We start from the raw sequence: 15,636 nt of genomic DNA, 5'->3' as shown, positions 1-15,636 counted from the left end.
GGCCACCTATGGCTGTCTGTCCCCCATCCCTTCCTCCTGCGTCCCTCCCAGGGCCACCAGTGACCCCCTGCAGACCCCGTCCCCACATCCCACCCAGCAGCACCGGGGCGAGAGAAAGGCAGCAGTGCACTGGTTAGTTATGCCCCAGCCCCGAATTAATTTTCTGATCTGACAGATTTTAAGAAATAAACTAAAAAGCCACTGGGAGGCAGCATAACATTGTTTTTTTTTCTTTCCACTAAAACTAGCGTATTCAGGAGCATCCAAACACTGGTTCGAAGTACTGGTTCTGTAAATGCTTCTCTCAGTGCTGTGAGGATCATCTGTGGCCATCCTCCAGGGACAGAGAATGAAGAGAAAGGAGAAAAAAACACACTGGGGCCAGTAACGATTGCCCATGGTGCCCTTGGTGAGACAAGTTGCAAACTTGTAGTAATAAGCACAAATTTCCTCTGATGTCTTTTAGTATCTGACTGACATCAACTGATAATTATGATTGTAATTAGATCAGTGCAAGGCTGGAGGTGCCCTGTGGAAGGCAGCAGCCACACATCTGCTGTAAGTAGGTCTTAATCCAGTACACAAACAGGCACCAACAGCTAGTCAGGAAACAGCTGAAAAATGATCGATGTTAAAGCAAACAACATAAAATCCACGCCAAACCCAGATACACAGTTAACAGTGAGAATTCAAGCAGTGGCTATTTTGTGATTTATCAAGCCATGCTCCCCTCAGTGCTGAGCTGCTGCGTACTGCTCTGCAATCAGCTGCAAACTGTCCTGAAACGCTGGTGTTGCATTTGTCAGGGCTCCAGTGCTTGCACTGCACACCAACATGTTCTACAGCCTCACAGTAGCTTATTACTTCTCACCACACAACCAAATCACCCCTTAATCTTGCCCCAGTAAATAAAGTAGCTGAGACTCGTGCCCTTCTCTTTAGAGGATTAAGAGGATTAGCAACAAAGATGAAATAGGATTTCATTGCCCAGAGGTGAGAACAAATCCTTGGCATGCCAGGACACAGCATGTGTTTGAGGAGAGAGGCAAGGCCATGAGCAGGGGCATCAGCACCACTCAGGACCACGCGTCCGAAGACCAGTGAAACCCACAGGGACAGCAGTGGGGGAAGGCAGGAGGAGACCTGCTCCCAGCCAGGCAGGACACACTCAGCATCACCCAGCACAGCCGTTTTTCCCCCATCTACCACCCTGGCTCTCCTGGGAGCAGCTAGAGATGTGCCCTCCGCCAACCCTACCTTTTGGGATGTGATATAAGCCAGCTTTCCCATGGCCAGGGCATGGGTAAATCAGGTGGCCAGGAGGTGGATCTGTGCACTGAGCAGCTGCTGAATTTGCCTGCTCAGAAGGGCACACCAGTGGGGAGCACGCAGGGCTCAGGGGGAAAGCCCAGCGTGCTGGAGGGCCCTGGAGGGCAGCAGCCCTCCGCCGCTGGTGCCCCTCTTCTTTGGCTTTTTGGCTTCGGGTCTTTCAGGCCAGAACTGCCCTGGCCAGCAAACGGCTGGATGGACTTCTTGTTGCCTTTTTTTTTTTTTTTTTTTTGACAGAAACATATAAATAGTGAATCTCACAAAAAAAAAAAAAAAAATAAATCGGCTCACTTATTCCTCATATTCTTTTTCTGCCCAAACAAGGCTCAAGTGTACCTCCACCCATTCTCTACAAAACAGGCTTGAAGATGCCAGCAGTGTTGAATATACATGGTGGGATTCACTCTGGATTAAACAGCTTTTGGCTTGTTTTCAGAAGCTAGCAATGTATTTCACTGAATCATAAAACCACAGCCTAGTTAAAGTGATTTCTACTTTTATCTTATCTTCTTTGTTATTATCTCTACTTTTTAATGACGCCTATAGAAACGGATTTTGGCCTATTTTCATAAAATGAGGACATGGCACTCTCAAGATGTTTTATAAAAGAGGATTTGGATATAGTTCTCCCATCTGTTGTTTATTACTGAATTTTAAGTTGTATAAATGGAAACAAATGTTTGTCTTGAATACATTCATACTCTGAACTCAAAAAAGCAATTCACCAAAATTTAAATAAGCTCAAATTTAACACATGCAGTATTTCTGAATACATGACAAAGCAACATTTTCAGAAATATGCTAGGGTCATAACAGCATTAAGACATTCAATAAACTATTTTCCAAGTTGGTCTAAAAAGCATATCATCACTATAATTAGACAATAGGAGATTCCAACACAGTATTTTGTCTTGATGTTTTCACAATGTCATATGTTGTTCAAGCATATCACTTTTTACTTCTTGGAAGAAAGGTATCAATGTTTCAAAACAGTAGAAAGACAAAAAAATATTATTTTCCAACTTTATTCTAATTTTCACCGACTTGAAAAAGCAATCATTTTTCCAGTTAGAGAAGGAGCATGCAGTTGTCATGAACACTGGATGGAGAGGCATTAAATTTAAATTATCTACCTGAATTCCTTCTTTACTTCTTCCTTAATTACCTACACCCTGATTTTTTCCATGAACAAAAACTAAATCCATTTAAGATTATTATGTAGACATAAATCTTGAGATTAAAGGTGAAATTGCTAGTCCATAACTGATGAAGACACGGTGAAATGTTAGGCATTAATGCAGAATATATCTGCTTTTCATTAAGTACTAAAGAGAATGCCTCCCCTGAGAATCTCGCAAGGAAGAGTCCCTCTGCCTTGTGCAGAAGGAAGACTGCAATGGTGGCTTGGCTCGTTCCCCCAGTGAAATAAGCTGAGGAGAAGCCTGCAGCAAGTGAAACTCCATTTTACTCACCTAGTCACTCTCCCAAGTGAAGAAATGCACTCAAAAGCTGCAGGGCTGTCACACAAATGCACTGTTTCACAGGAGCCATCACAAAGTAGTGACTGTTTCAGAGGTAGACCAAGGCAACAAACTCCCTTACCTGATCCATACTAAACCAGAAATCCAGACATACTTCAAGCCAACTTCACTGGCTCCTGCTGTACCTCAAGTTTCGATGTTCAAAATAACTTAAGAATCCCAAACTTGAAAGTAATAACAGGTTCATTTTGCTTACATCTTCAATTTCTGGCTTCTCGGTGTTCACATAGTTTGTGTAATTAGGTTTTCTAGTTCTTACAACAATAAATCACAATTCTTAAATTCATGACCCAGAAACAGATTGCTCGAAATCTCACTTTTCCATCCCAGGGGAACAGAGACTATTAGAGAAGAAATAATGCCTGTGTAATAGTCAGCAGGAATCTCGTACAAAATTAAAGTAGTACTGATAACATTTAAGTAGAAAGTGATCTTTTCAAAAAGTGGAATGATTGCATGACAGATCATGATTAAATAAACCATTTGCTAAATATTTTCAGCAAAGGAATATTTAGGTTTGAGCAAATATACCTTTGAATTTATGAATATGTGGATATACATCTGTGGCACACAAGCATTTAAGGCTGATTTCTGAAATTAGTAAGCCTTTTGGATTGCAGAGTCAATGGACATGCTGAGGATGATGAATGGAAGAGACATTATTCAAACCAGAGGTCTATTTTTCCAGCTGAGTTGCTGTGGAATTTGGAGGGGGGGAGGAAATCAAACTGCTAAATTAGAGCCGTTCTGAACTGTAATTTCAATAGCAGATGAGACAAAAGCATGATGAAAAACAGAATTTAGTTACTTTTGCTGTTTCTCTTTCAAAATGAACACTTGGAGATGTTTTTAACCAAATAATGCTGAGTTCTATAGCCGCAATGTAATGGGAAGCCCGATGCTCTGCCTAGCAAACCAGCAGCTTTTCAAAGCACCTTCTCACCGAAGGTGCCTGGGAGAAGCTGACTCAGATGTGATGAATGGGCTCAAGGGAGATGCACGCAGAATAGCAGCTGCTGCCTAAATTTTACACAAAGCCTGACTCGGTTCTGTAGAGGCCTGAAAATAAGAGTGGTTCAAACTCTGCATCCCCAAGGGTCAGATCTTCTTGCCCAGTGGGGCAAGAACCTGGAGAAACCTTAACAAGTCATCTCTGCCCATGGCTGTACACCTTTACAAGAGTGTAATGAGTTCCCGCTGCTCCCTGGTGTGGGGTCAGATTATTTTCTGCTGCTCCAGCTGCCCAACAAGACCACCGACTCAGGGCAGTCCTATGGACCCACGCTGTGCATGAGGTCAGATCAAATAACTGCGAGTTCTTTCCTGACATGACAACCTTAACATTCAAAGAGAGGGAAGTTCGTGGTAATCCCAACTCCCACAGCCTCAAGGGGTCAGAAGAACCAGCAAGCCTAACAAAAGCAGTCACTGGAATAGCACTGCAGGATGCCGTAGTGTGACCTGTCCTGCCGAGGCAGCCACCCTGCCGGAACACCCAGCTCCTCTCCCAGGCAGCCGTGGAGGGCATCCGGCACCACATGGCTCGTGGGCACAGTGCTCTCACTGCCCCTCCGCTCATCTCCAAAGCTAGGAAAAAAGTTCCCATCCTTCACAAAGTGAGGATGAAGATTTAAATGTGCTGGAGAGACTCTTCTATGTGCAGGTAAAGCCACAATGAATACGGCTACCAGAAAGCAATCATTCCTTCAGGATCTTATATTCATTAAAACAAATATGCAGTACTAATAGTAATTTTATTGACAAGAAAGTAAGCAACAGTATGAAACCATTTATGCTTTGCCTGTACCTGCACAGCCCAGGCAATCCTCAGCCACCAAGGAAATATGAACACAAACAGCTGCACTTGTTTCTCCAGCACTCTCTTCACGTTAGCACCTCCAAGAATCTGGTCGGCCCTTACAAGTAAGGCTGCTCAACAATGAGAAACTAATGACCTTCAATAAAATAACTGCTAAGACATGTTCACAAACACTAATGTGAATCTTTTTCTGTGCTTTTGACTCTGCAAATTAAATGCGGAAGAAATGTGTTTACACCAGAAGCAGTCACAGCTCTGCACAGCTCTCGCTTGCAGCTCCCCAGATTGGCTGTGAGGTTATGCAGCGTTCAGAAGAGCACATCGCCACAGGGGCTCTGCTTTGTGTCTCTTCCAGACGAGTGTGACAGATACAAACTAATTTCTGTGCCAACTTTCCTGTTAATGTAGTGCTGTCTAAAGTCAGTGCTGTCTATGACCCGCTCCAAATAAATAAATAAGTAAATAAAATCTACACTCAAGCAGCTAAGACAGAAATCTTCTTTATTCTACTGCTCCAAATTCCTGAAACCTCTGCGTTGGGTAACAGTGACCAAATGGAAAGCAGGGAAGCAATATGGTTTGATGTTATCTGAGCCTATCCATACGCATATACCATTCCCCTTCATCATCGTAAAAACACCACACAGAACATCACTACCTGAGTAAATCATTACCCTTGTGATTTCAGCTACTTTCCCACCACCTATGTAAAAGGAGTTTAACTATCTGATGCCAAGACATCTCTTGCACCACTGTTCAGTGTAAATGCTCAAATTTGACATTTAAGATTACTCAAGGGGAGTGAACCACTCCTGGAGAAAAAGAAAAAAAAAAGGAACCAGACAAGTACTTCCCAAACCGAATAGCCTTGCTATGATGGAGTTAAGACTGTCAACACAAATTAAACTACAGCATTACTACCTTTCCAGAGCTTGTTAAAATAAAGACAGCATATGGCCATGGTGCCAAAGGAATAAAACCTTCAGCTTCTAGACTTATCTCTTTGCCTTACAGGAAATATCTACAGAAAGAGATATTTTAAAATACAGTACAAATTATTTAAGATAACAATTCAGCATTTCTATAATTTGCAGTTTGGTTTATTAAGTGTAAATTCAGACCGAACATGATCTTTTCAGCAGCCTATGCATCCTAAAACAGAGCTGTATGAAGCTGTGTTCTTTGGTTCCACTCAAAAATTTCGTGACCATAAAGCTTCCACTTGGGAGAGGCAGCAGACAGCCTCAGTTTCTCTGATCTGTAGCACTTGAAAAAAGGTTTTGTATATTAACCAGCCACTGTTTAACAGCTGAAGACATACATATGCATACTTCCTCCACATCCTCTGATCTCTTCACTCCTAATGTTCAGGCCTTACACAATTTTCAAGAGGTATAGCATCAAATAAGAGGTATATACATCAAACACTACTTATTTCAAATTATATTCCACTAATGCATGCAACGATCTAGACAGTCCAACAACAGATAATCTCCCTTCAGGACTTGGTAACATTCAGGACCTAGCCTGCATTGATGCTGCCACAGCTTTTTAAACCACAGGAACAGACTAAAACAAGGGGCACGCTGGAAGACTTCAGAACACGGATTAGAAAAAAAATAGTTGAATGACAGTTCTCCATACTCGTAGTTTGACTGAGAGACACAGCAGTTTAAGAAATGGAGGACAGAATAAAGGCACTGCCCTGAACCACTGAGCAGTCCCGCCTGCCCACCTAGAGACCCAGGCAGGCAGCTCCACACGCAGTCTGCCTGGGAGCTGAGGCGCAGGAGGGAACAGGCAAGCACCCCTAACGAGTGCTCATTGCAAAGCCCCAGCATTTCTTTGTTCAAATCTGTTTTGGATTGATTGACTTACTTCAATCACCAATTTAAAACTACATAGCTGCAAAGTTATGAGATAACTGGTCAAGACAAAGGGAACATTAAAGAATGCACATAATTACTTGCTCATCTACTAGCCTAAAATCATTTTGCCTTACACGAGCTAAAAGAAGCCACAGTCTGTTGGAATTACAGCTTGATTCCTAAACAAACAATCAAATGGAATATGAAACAAAACCTGTTGAAAACACCAGTCCATGAGCTCTGGGTATAGACTTCATTTTTCCCATGTTAATACTCAATTTTGATTTTCCGTTTTATTCTTACAGGAACATTCGTAGACAGCATGCTTTGTCATACCACAAACCTGACCCCAGTATTTTTAAGTTCCATCAGCAATATCAGCATCAGCAATATCAGCATGTGGTCTATCCCAACTGCGTCTAACTGGATTTCGAGTAAGTATGAAAATTTCATGAACAAATTGAAAGTGAGAGCAAAGCAGTAGTTTAAGATATCTTTTAAAGATACCGCTTTGCTAGACAGTATTACTCAGCCTAAAATTCATTATATTACTAATGCGGAATGAGTATGCAGCCTCAGGGAAAATGTTGACTTCTGGAGGAATGATTACACCTAGTTGTTTACATTGAGCTAAGAAGCTTATTTTGGTATGCTTGCTTTGAGTTATCTCCTCCGAATCTTAGCTCCCTAATGCCTGATTATCTGCCATGTATTGACTGTTGAGCTGTTCATTAGTCAGGATACTTCATGTTTCTCAACAGCTGACCAATGACACCGCACAACAGACCGTCTGTAAAGCTCTTGGCACTTAACATTAGTTTAATAACATAGAGATAACATCCTATTAACATCCAGGAACAAAGCAGGCAGAAACCTGTGCTATAGCATGCACTCCAAAAGCTGGAGGAAGACAGAGCTGAGCCAACACCGTCTGGAAAAATCTCACCAGTGCAAGGTCCAAAAGAGCGAAGGTTCAAGCAAGGTCCACTTAAAAGAAGCTCCATCATTCAGACAAAACCTCTGTGAGAACTAGAGCACAATAATAGGGTGGAAAGTATTTGGTTGTTATTAACAAACAAACCTTTTAAAACAAAGCAAAAAAAAAAAAAAAAAAATCTGTGTAAACAGAACATTGCTTAAAAAAAAAAAAAAAAACAAACTTTTCTGTAACCATAGCCATATCAGTACGCTATTGACTTTGACCTTATTGCTTCAGTTCTTATGCAAATTTAGGCCCGAGGAAGAAGTGTAAAATAATAACTATGATGAATAAAAAATGAATTACATAAAGATGGAGGCTAAGAAGGCTAAGAGGAGAAGAAGACGAAATCAAGTGTGATAAAAACACACGTAGATGGAGATCTGAGATGCCCCAGCCGTGCATGGAGGAGTGAGCCTGCCAGCCCAGCACCACCAGCGCCAGCCCAGCCTGTGGAGCCTCATGGGGCTGCTGGCCATGGGCATGTGGAGTGGGAAATGCAGACCACAGGGAGGATCCTGCAAGCCTACTTCTGCCTACCAGGTAGGGGATGCCTCATATGTGCCACCTGAACATTTATTTTTAGCATTAAAGCTCCATATATTAAATGCCAAAAAATGTCTGTTTATACTACAGCATATTTCACGGGTAAAAGGCAGCTCAAGTCAACCCAGTGGTCTCAAACTGCACTTACAACCACAATTTAAGGTTGCTTAATGCTATGCTAATTTCCAACTTTGGACTCTGTCCTACTTTCCAACAGCCTAATCAGAACCAGAGTGCTTCAGTGATCTGCAAGCTAAACCTTGACTGAAATGCAGCCTGAAAACCCCAGCACCACCTGGACGAACAGTAAAATGGTGAGTCTTTGTGTAGTGCATGTTTTGTCATTGTTCTTATTTGAACGGCTACTCCTGGCCTTCCCACAGACTAAAGATTGGGCTCTTAGAGCCTTTCCTTCACATTTTATTTCTTTCAGAGCTGCAATTATTGAAACCGATCTGTGACAAATGCTTTCACTACATAAACAATACACTTAATAGAAACGTTATTTTCATTAAATTGAAAAGCAGTTCTTAGCTGTTCCTTCTGTAAATCCTTATAAATAGGATTTTTGTCTTTATTCTTATATATTTTTATCTTTATTCTTATTTTACTGCTGACCAGGGGTATGGAATTTTTAAAAAGTCACATCAGGCATTAATTTGATGTACCTTTTGTAGCCAACCTGTCTTTTCCAAGGGTTAGTCTCAATCAGTGCTGCTTTATCAGTCTAACCACTGGTATAAAAAAGGCCAGAGCAATGTAACTATTTTCAATGGGAAATGTCATTTATTCCGGGTGAATTAGTGCTTAGAATGCCTATGCACTGGTTCTAGGCTCAGAATTATTCTGAGAAGTGTTGCTCTATCAGATACTTTTAGTAACCATTACAGACCTGGATTTGCAATAGCTGTTTATTAATTGAAGGTTCATTAAACAGAAGTTTGTGTTTCCAAGCACCTACAGAGCCCAGCTGGTTCCAGTTCTGCAGCAGAATTCCTGTGAGGCCTTTGGCAAAAGACTTGAGCTTCTCCAGCTCAAACTGCAGTCCCTTCAACATATCCACCACTACAATAGTGCCACTGTGCCCGCGAGCTCCATCTTCCATGACTCAGTGTCCTCAGCTACAGCACAGCCAGCCCCAGTACCTCTCATTGGATGTTATGAAGTGAAAATTAGCTACAACTGGAGCTCACTAAGGCCTTTAAAAATCATTTCTGACTCTAATAATAATAGTGCAAGCTAAGCAAATAGCTCTCAAACCACCTCTCTAGATGCTAAATAGGTTCCAGGAGGCTGTACTTTGCATGTGGGAAAATGAAGACAAGAACGAAGTGACTCGCCTCTCCGTGCAGACCAAATAACAGCAGAGACAAACCTGGATGTCGGCACCTGCTGACCTGCAGGCAGGCTGCGTTCTTACAGCTCAGCCCGCGTTGTGGCCCAGTCAGTGACAAAAGCACTTCAGGAGGTGCACCCGGTAGTTTTTTCATGTGCAAAAACAGACTGCAAGAGAATCTGCAGCCTTTGCCAGTGATTAACTGCAGCCAAATAAGATGCTCTGAATATTAACAAGACTGAAAATACTGCTAGGATTTGACCAAGAACTTCCAAGAAATAGTCTCAGAATATGACCAGCACCAAAGACTTTTGATGCATCTGCAGACTACATACAAATATCGCTTCCTGTGTAAATAACCCCACTGATCTGCAACCAGCTTCTCTCGGCACAGCCCATCACAGGCTAGTGTCCTTTGGCAAGCTCCTGGCACCCTTCCCTCTGAGGGGTAATCTGCAGCTACCACCTCTCAGCATCCCCCACGTGCCATGGGAAGCAGGAGCTGTACGCAGAGGGGAGGCCACACAGGCAGCAAGGCACCGGAGCAGCGGTCGCCAGATCCTGGGAAAAAAGCGTGTCTTGGCAGCCTGCGGTAACCATGCTAGCTTGGGGCTTCATCCAGCTTTCGTGGCAGTCAATGGAAAGAGATCCTGGGGTGAACCACATACCTGCAGCACAGTTCATGCACAGCAAGAGGGTTTTTTTCACCCTTTAAGCAATACAAAACTGCCAATTTTGAAGTACCGTGGGACTGAATCTAAATATAGAGTAACTGAGTGGCACGTACAATACATTTAGTATAGAAAGAAAAAATCTGTCTGCAGCATTGTTAACTCTAATAAAAAACCAATTTTACAAGAGAAAGGGTATTCTTTAAATTGTAAAATGAGTTACAGTTAGTTTCTACAAAACAGAAATCAACTTCAGAAGGAGTCTTTCTCAAAACCACAAAGCAGCAAATATAAAATTATCACAGTCTGTGTAAGTGGAAACTCTGAGTTCCTGTGAAACTTCATCCCTTCTGTCTTACTGCCATAAGCAGAAACTTTTACTGTCATCCTTGCTGTAATCCTGCCACAACCAGAAACTTTTACTGTTTTTCCATAGAGTGAATTCTTTCTGGCTAGAAGCATAAATTTTGGCTTTAGCTACCCAAGCGGATTTATCCTAGAGGTGATCACAAAAACGATGTTAAAACAGAGAGCACTGCGGAGTACTCTGCTGGCAGCTGCTTTCAGAAACACTGGACACAACCTACACCAGCCTCATGACACGTCACGGCTCTGGCCTCATCGCACCCAGGGAGCAGCAAAGGGCACCTGCCCAGGGGCTGGGGGCAAGGTGCTGTACCAGGGCCCACCTACAAGGTGGCCGTGCTGATGCCAAGGTGTCTGTTACAAGTTATTAGCACTTTTGAGCATGACATCACGAAGCTACTTGAGAAAAATCTGCTTGGATTTGCAGAGGTGAGCAAAGAGCACCCACTTTAAAAGGGCAAAAGGGTTTGATAAGCTTGATAGCAGGGCTGCAGCCAGCCTTGGTCCTTCCCCTTCCCTGGGGAGCCCCAGGGCGCAGACCCAAGAGCAGGGCACAAGTGCACGCGTGGAGGTACGGCACAGCCCGGCTCCCGTGGCACAGGGCACCAAAGTGAAGAGCAGCTCAGGGCAAGGAACATGGAAGTTGCTGCTCCGCACTAATCCAGCTCCCAGCCTAAGCAGTGCGCTCCTGCTCCTAGGGGTAGAGCTTTCTGGCTTGTAGAGATTGCTCTGAGAGCTCCTGAAGTCCACATTGCTCATCATAATGAAGATAAAGACCTTCTCAGAGCACAAGACCCATCAGTTTCACAAAAGCCAAATAAATAAAACAAAGCAGACCCAATGGACATCAGAAGACAGCAGCTAATGTGACAGTTGTACTTTTTTCTATACTTCGTGAAGTGAATGTAGTAGGCAGACCAACGCAGACCATTCCCCGCTCCCCCCGGGCACAGTGTGCGGCCGAGCCCCTTCCAGCCCCAGGGCTGGTTCCTCGCTGCAGCTCCACGGGGAGCACCGAACCAGACCTGCTGCCGGTCGGTGTTTGGCTGTGCACAGCCAGCAATCTTTGGGGGATTTTACTGTATCTACAGTGTTTCTGTGCTGGTTTCCTGTAGACCTTTTCTGCATTTAGTTCCTTTACAACTTCTAGAAGAAGCAGGGAAGGCCTGAAAGTCATTAGAGTCAGTGGATTTACACCAGGAATGGATGTGACCCCGTGTGTTTTTCCAGGCTTCGCTACCCTTCACCTGGCCTCCTGGCAATTCTTCTCAGACGCCTGCCTGCTGTGAAGCTCCTACATGACTGAACACTTCAGCAAGATCAGCACTTTCCTTTGTCAACTTGTCAGAAGAAATCAGAATTGAGAATTAGGTCCCAGTCAATCATCAAAGCCAAGAAAACTACTATCTCTGGAAATGAGCTAACGTATTAGAAATGTCATTCAGCCTCCTTGGCTCATCTTGGTCTTGAAACAAATGTTATTTGAAAAGCTGTGTCTGGAAACATAGCACAGCCTCTGCCTGCCTCTGCATCAGGCCAGGCGCCTACAAACAATTTAAACACAGCTCCATTGTGCGAGTGGAAAAGACTCTCCTTTTAGTACATTTCTGCTAACTCAGGAGGAAAATCTTCATGGGATGTTCTGGGCTTACCTCCACAGCAGGGTATGCCTGCAGGAGGAGGAAGCAGCAACACAGGAAAAGACCTGCAAGAGACTCAGAGGGAAAGGCTGCACCGAGCCACTTACTGACACGCACGTCCTGTCCATCCGCTGCTCGCAGCTTACGCTCACTTTGGTGCATCAGTGACAAGCTACTGATGATTTCGTAGTTACAGACAAGGGGCTTCCATCCCATTCGAGTACTTTACAGCTCGAGGCTTGCCGTATGAAGGGCAGAGGCAGAACAGAGGCAGAGCAGGGAACTGAGAGGCAGGAACAGAGTGCACGGCACCAGTGGAGCTCCAACACTGTTACCTCCTGGGCCTTTAGAAATGACAAAACCGCCCAATATTCAGGTACTTGGTGTAAACTGGCAACAAAACTTTTCAGTCCAGAAACCTTGTTACAAACACAAAAGGTTTTTTAATTTTAGCTCTGTTAAAATCCCACATTTTCATTGAGATTTAGGGCCTAATTTCTTTCAGTACAAACCATTTACTACGGGTATGAAATAACAACAAGTGACATGCTAACTACAGTAAGGCCAGACTACAAGCAGTGCCAGGAGAAAAATAAATAAATAAATAAAACACTTCTGTTTTCAACATTTCTTCCTATGTAACGCAGCCACTTCCCCCGCGTGGTTTGCTGTTGCTCTGCACTCGTGGGAAAGGTGAGAGCACACAACTGCCCGCACGCCAGACCCGCGGCAGCTGGAGCTCCCCACACAGGGCTGGTGAGCGGTTCAGGTGTGAGGGTGGGCAATGCGAAATGGATGGCAGGCAATGAGGCAGACACTGTCTCTGGATAGACAGATTTATCTAGAAGACTCCAGTGCTGGGAAGCAAGGGAAAACCAAGGTGTCTAAGTAGGAATCATGACAAGCCCTAACAGACAGGGTACTCTATGGACTTAAACACATTCATGTTAAAGATAATACACTGGAAAAGAGTAAAAAGCATGACTTACAGTCATTGTCAGGAAGAGTACCATGACTACCAAATTTCTGTACTGTTAAAGCCATCTTAACTGACATATAAATGGACTAACAAACTACAAAACTAAAATTCAAATCCACAGGTTTTCCATAGAGTAAGGCTGCAGCAGTCAGCCTTACCATAAAGCCTTAAGCAGTTGAAGAGGGAGGTGCTGATTAGCAGAAGCTGCATTAATTCTGACAGGTGCTGATCATTCTCAGCACATTGTTTCTGCCTAAGACCACCTGAGTTGCTTTCAGATAAATTAAGGGGTTTTGAATTCACATGTGGATGTAAAAGTAGCTACTTTGATCTGTTTGTAGTTAGAACAAATTTCAAAACGATATCATAAACTGATGTGATTTATGCAATGGATTTTGCATAGGCAATTTAAGTGCTGACTGCCACGTATGTGGCAAAGACCACAGCAACTACAGGGCTGGGGAGAAAACGAGCACAGAAGAGTGTTGGATGCCTGGGAACATACAGGGAGGAGGCCAAAGTGAGAGGAGTCAAACTTCCTAGTGCTGTGGCCTAAGAAGTTTAGAAGCATGTGATATTCAGCATTCCTCAGTTCCCTGCTGACTATAGCTTCTGTGCAGTATTTCAGCTTTAACACAAAACTACAGCTCATAGTATTGGTGGATAGAAACGTAACAAAGAACAGCGTGTACGTCCAGAAAGACAGTGGAAATTTCCACACTCACTTGTGAAGTCAGTTCAGAACGGAAACGAAGCTGAAACATTCATGCTGTGCAGGCATCCCACAGGACTCCGCAGAGCTACTGAGCACACATCATTTGAAAGAACAAACTTGCAAAACATGCAGTGCAAAACTCTTTGTACTTGTGTTCCTGACTTGGGCACACAGACAGTGCTTTTAGGGTAGGTGCACATAAAATCAGATATTTGCACATTCAAACAGTTCCTTACCAACTATCCCTGAACCCCTTAACTCCACAGATCAACCATGCTTTCCTCTTGAACAGCATGAAGTGTAGGACGGTATGGTTCTGAAAGAAAGACGAATCTGATTCTGCCTATTAAACTAAGATTTTCAATAAACCATCACGTACACCAGTTCTGATGAGCTGGATAAATGTCACCCACCTTACAGACTGCATACAAAACAAAGAAATCTCATGGGAGGAAGGCTGAGCTTAAAATACACCACTACAGTGACAAATGGACATGGCGTGGATCTATAGAAATACTGGGAAAAAAATTAGCACAATTCTCAGAGAAAACACAAGTCTCACTTGAAGCCCTGTCCTTTTTAAATAAGGAATTTCTACACTATCATAATACTTAGTTTTTCTACTTTATTGCGAACAGTCATATAATTTTAAATACTAGTGGTCTTGAAAGTTATTTCAAAATCCCCATTTATTTTCATAAACATTTCTTACTCAGACTTCTGCTTGAAAAGCGTGCATGACAGGCAAGGCACATTGCACATGCAGTGACAGCCCCTGGGAACCCGGCCCACAGGGCTCTTCCCCCGCAGCCTGGGTCACCTCGAAGTCCCCAGCCACAGCCCATGTGCGGGCTCAGCTGAGCCAGTAAGTCACACAGCTCCAGCCTCACTATCGCCCAACTGTCCCGTCTATAATGACTTATTAGAAAAATAGAGGAGTCACCTCATATACTTTTGTGCATTGATATCTTCTGCTCTTCATTAGTCTGAAGCATACGAGACGAACACTTGAAGGCTTGGAGGAGTCACATCCTCATACTTCGATTTTACTTTTTTCCTCACAGGATCACTAAATTGATACCAGTTTTGTTATTTTGTCCCTTCAGAACTACCCTGTTGTGTCAGTTACAAAACCAAATGTAATCAAATCCTCTAGTGGACAACACACCCAGGCCAAATATTTTGTCTCAGTGGAACACCCCTCAGTATGGGAACACTGCCCACACACTCGTCTGTGGAAGCAGCTGAATACTTTTTTGCAATGAGCACACTGAGAAATAGCCATTTTTCCTCTTGTTCACGGTATCACTGCAACCATTTAAGCCATGTGATGCCTGCAGGTAGGGGAACACCTCTAGTCTGCAGGTCAAACAAGCCCATTTGCCTGGAAGGTTTCAGCCTGGTGACAAGGATCACCCGCTGCTGGCCATTGACGCACTGCTCTTCCTTCTGGCCCTCTCACAGCCCTTCCTTCTGGAATGGCACTCCCGTTACTGCTGTTGATACAGTGGATTTGAAGCATAATTCCATAGTCTTTATAGGCGTTGGGGTCATCTCTTTCTGTCCACAAAGTAACTGCAGGCACTTCTGGTAGTTCAAGACAAAACGTTTGTAGATGTTGCCACTGGAAAACGCAAAGCATAGCCCTCACCAGCATTTCTGGCTGCCTTATCTTCCAGGAAGTCTTGCAGTTATTTCTACAGTTGCAAGGCTTTAATTACAAAGTCATTACTGCTACATGGCTGCAGCAGCCACACATGAAGGAACTCTCAGCAGCTATAACAGACAGCTGAGATGGCAAATTAGGGGAAAATATCACGAGACAAACCAGATTTTACACTTCAGCT

The 15,636-nt window shown here is 43.5% G+C and overlaps 1 protein-coding gene and 1 long non-coding RNA gene across 2 annotated transcripts in view; one reads left to right on the top strand and one right to left on the bottom strand.

Annotated features, from left to right (window-relative positions):
* AADAC (arylacetamide deacetylase) overlaps positions 1-13,203 on the bottom strand; it is a 29,942-nt gene extending 16,739 nt beyond the window's left edge. The window contains exon 1 of the mRNA XM_021275188.4: positions 13,085-13,203. Within this exon, the coding sequence (XP_021130863.3) occupies positions 13,085-13,108 (24 nt within the window). The 5' untranslated portion in view covers positions 13,109-13,203. The remainder of the gene's footprint in view (positions 1-13,084) is intronic.
* Positions 7,926-9,216, top strand: LOC119717736 (uncharacterized). Its single transcript, XR_005267884.2, has 3 exons — positions 7,926-8,079; positions 8,300-8,396; positions 9,037-9,216. It is a non-coding gene; the product is annotated as an uncharacterized lncRNA (long non-coding RNA).
* Positions 13,204-15,636: the final 2,433 nt, after the last annotated feature.

This window comes from Anas platyrhynchos, chromosome 9 (assembly GCF_047663525.1).
Source record: "Anas platyrhynchos isolate ZD024472 breed Pekin duck chromosome 9, IASCAAS_PekinDuck_T2T, whole genome shotgun sequence".
In the NCBI taxonomy this organism is placed as follows: domain Eukaryota; kingdom Metazoa; phylum Chordata; class Aves; order Anseriformes; family Anatidae; genus Anas; species Anas platyrhynchos.
This window is presented reverse-complemented; position numbering and strand designations above follow the sequence as displayed.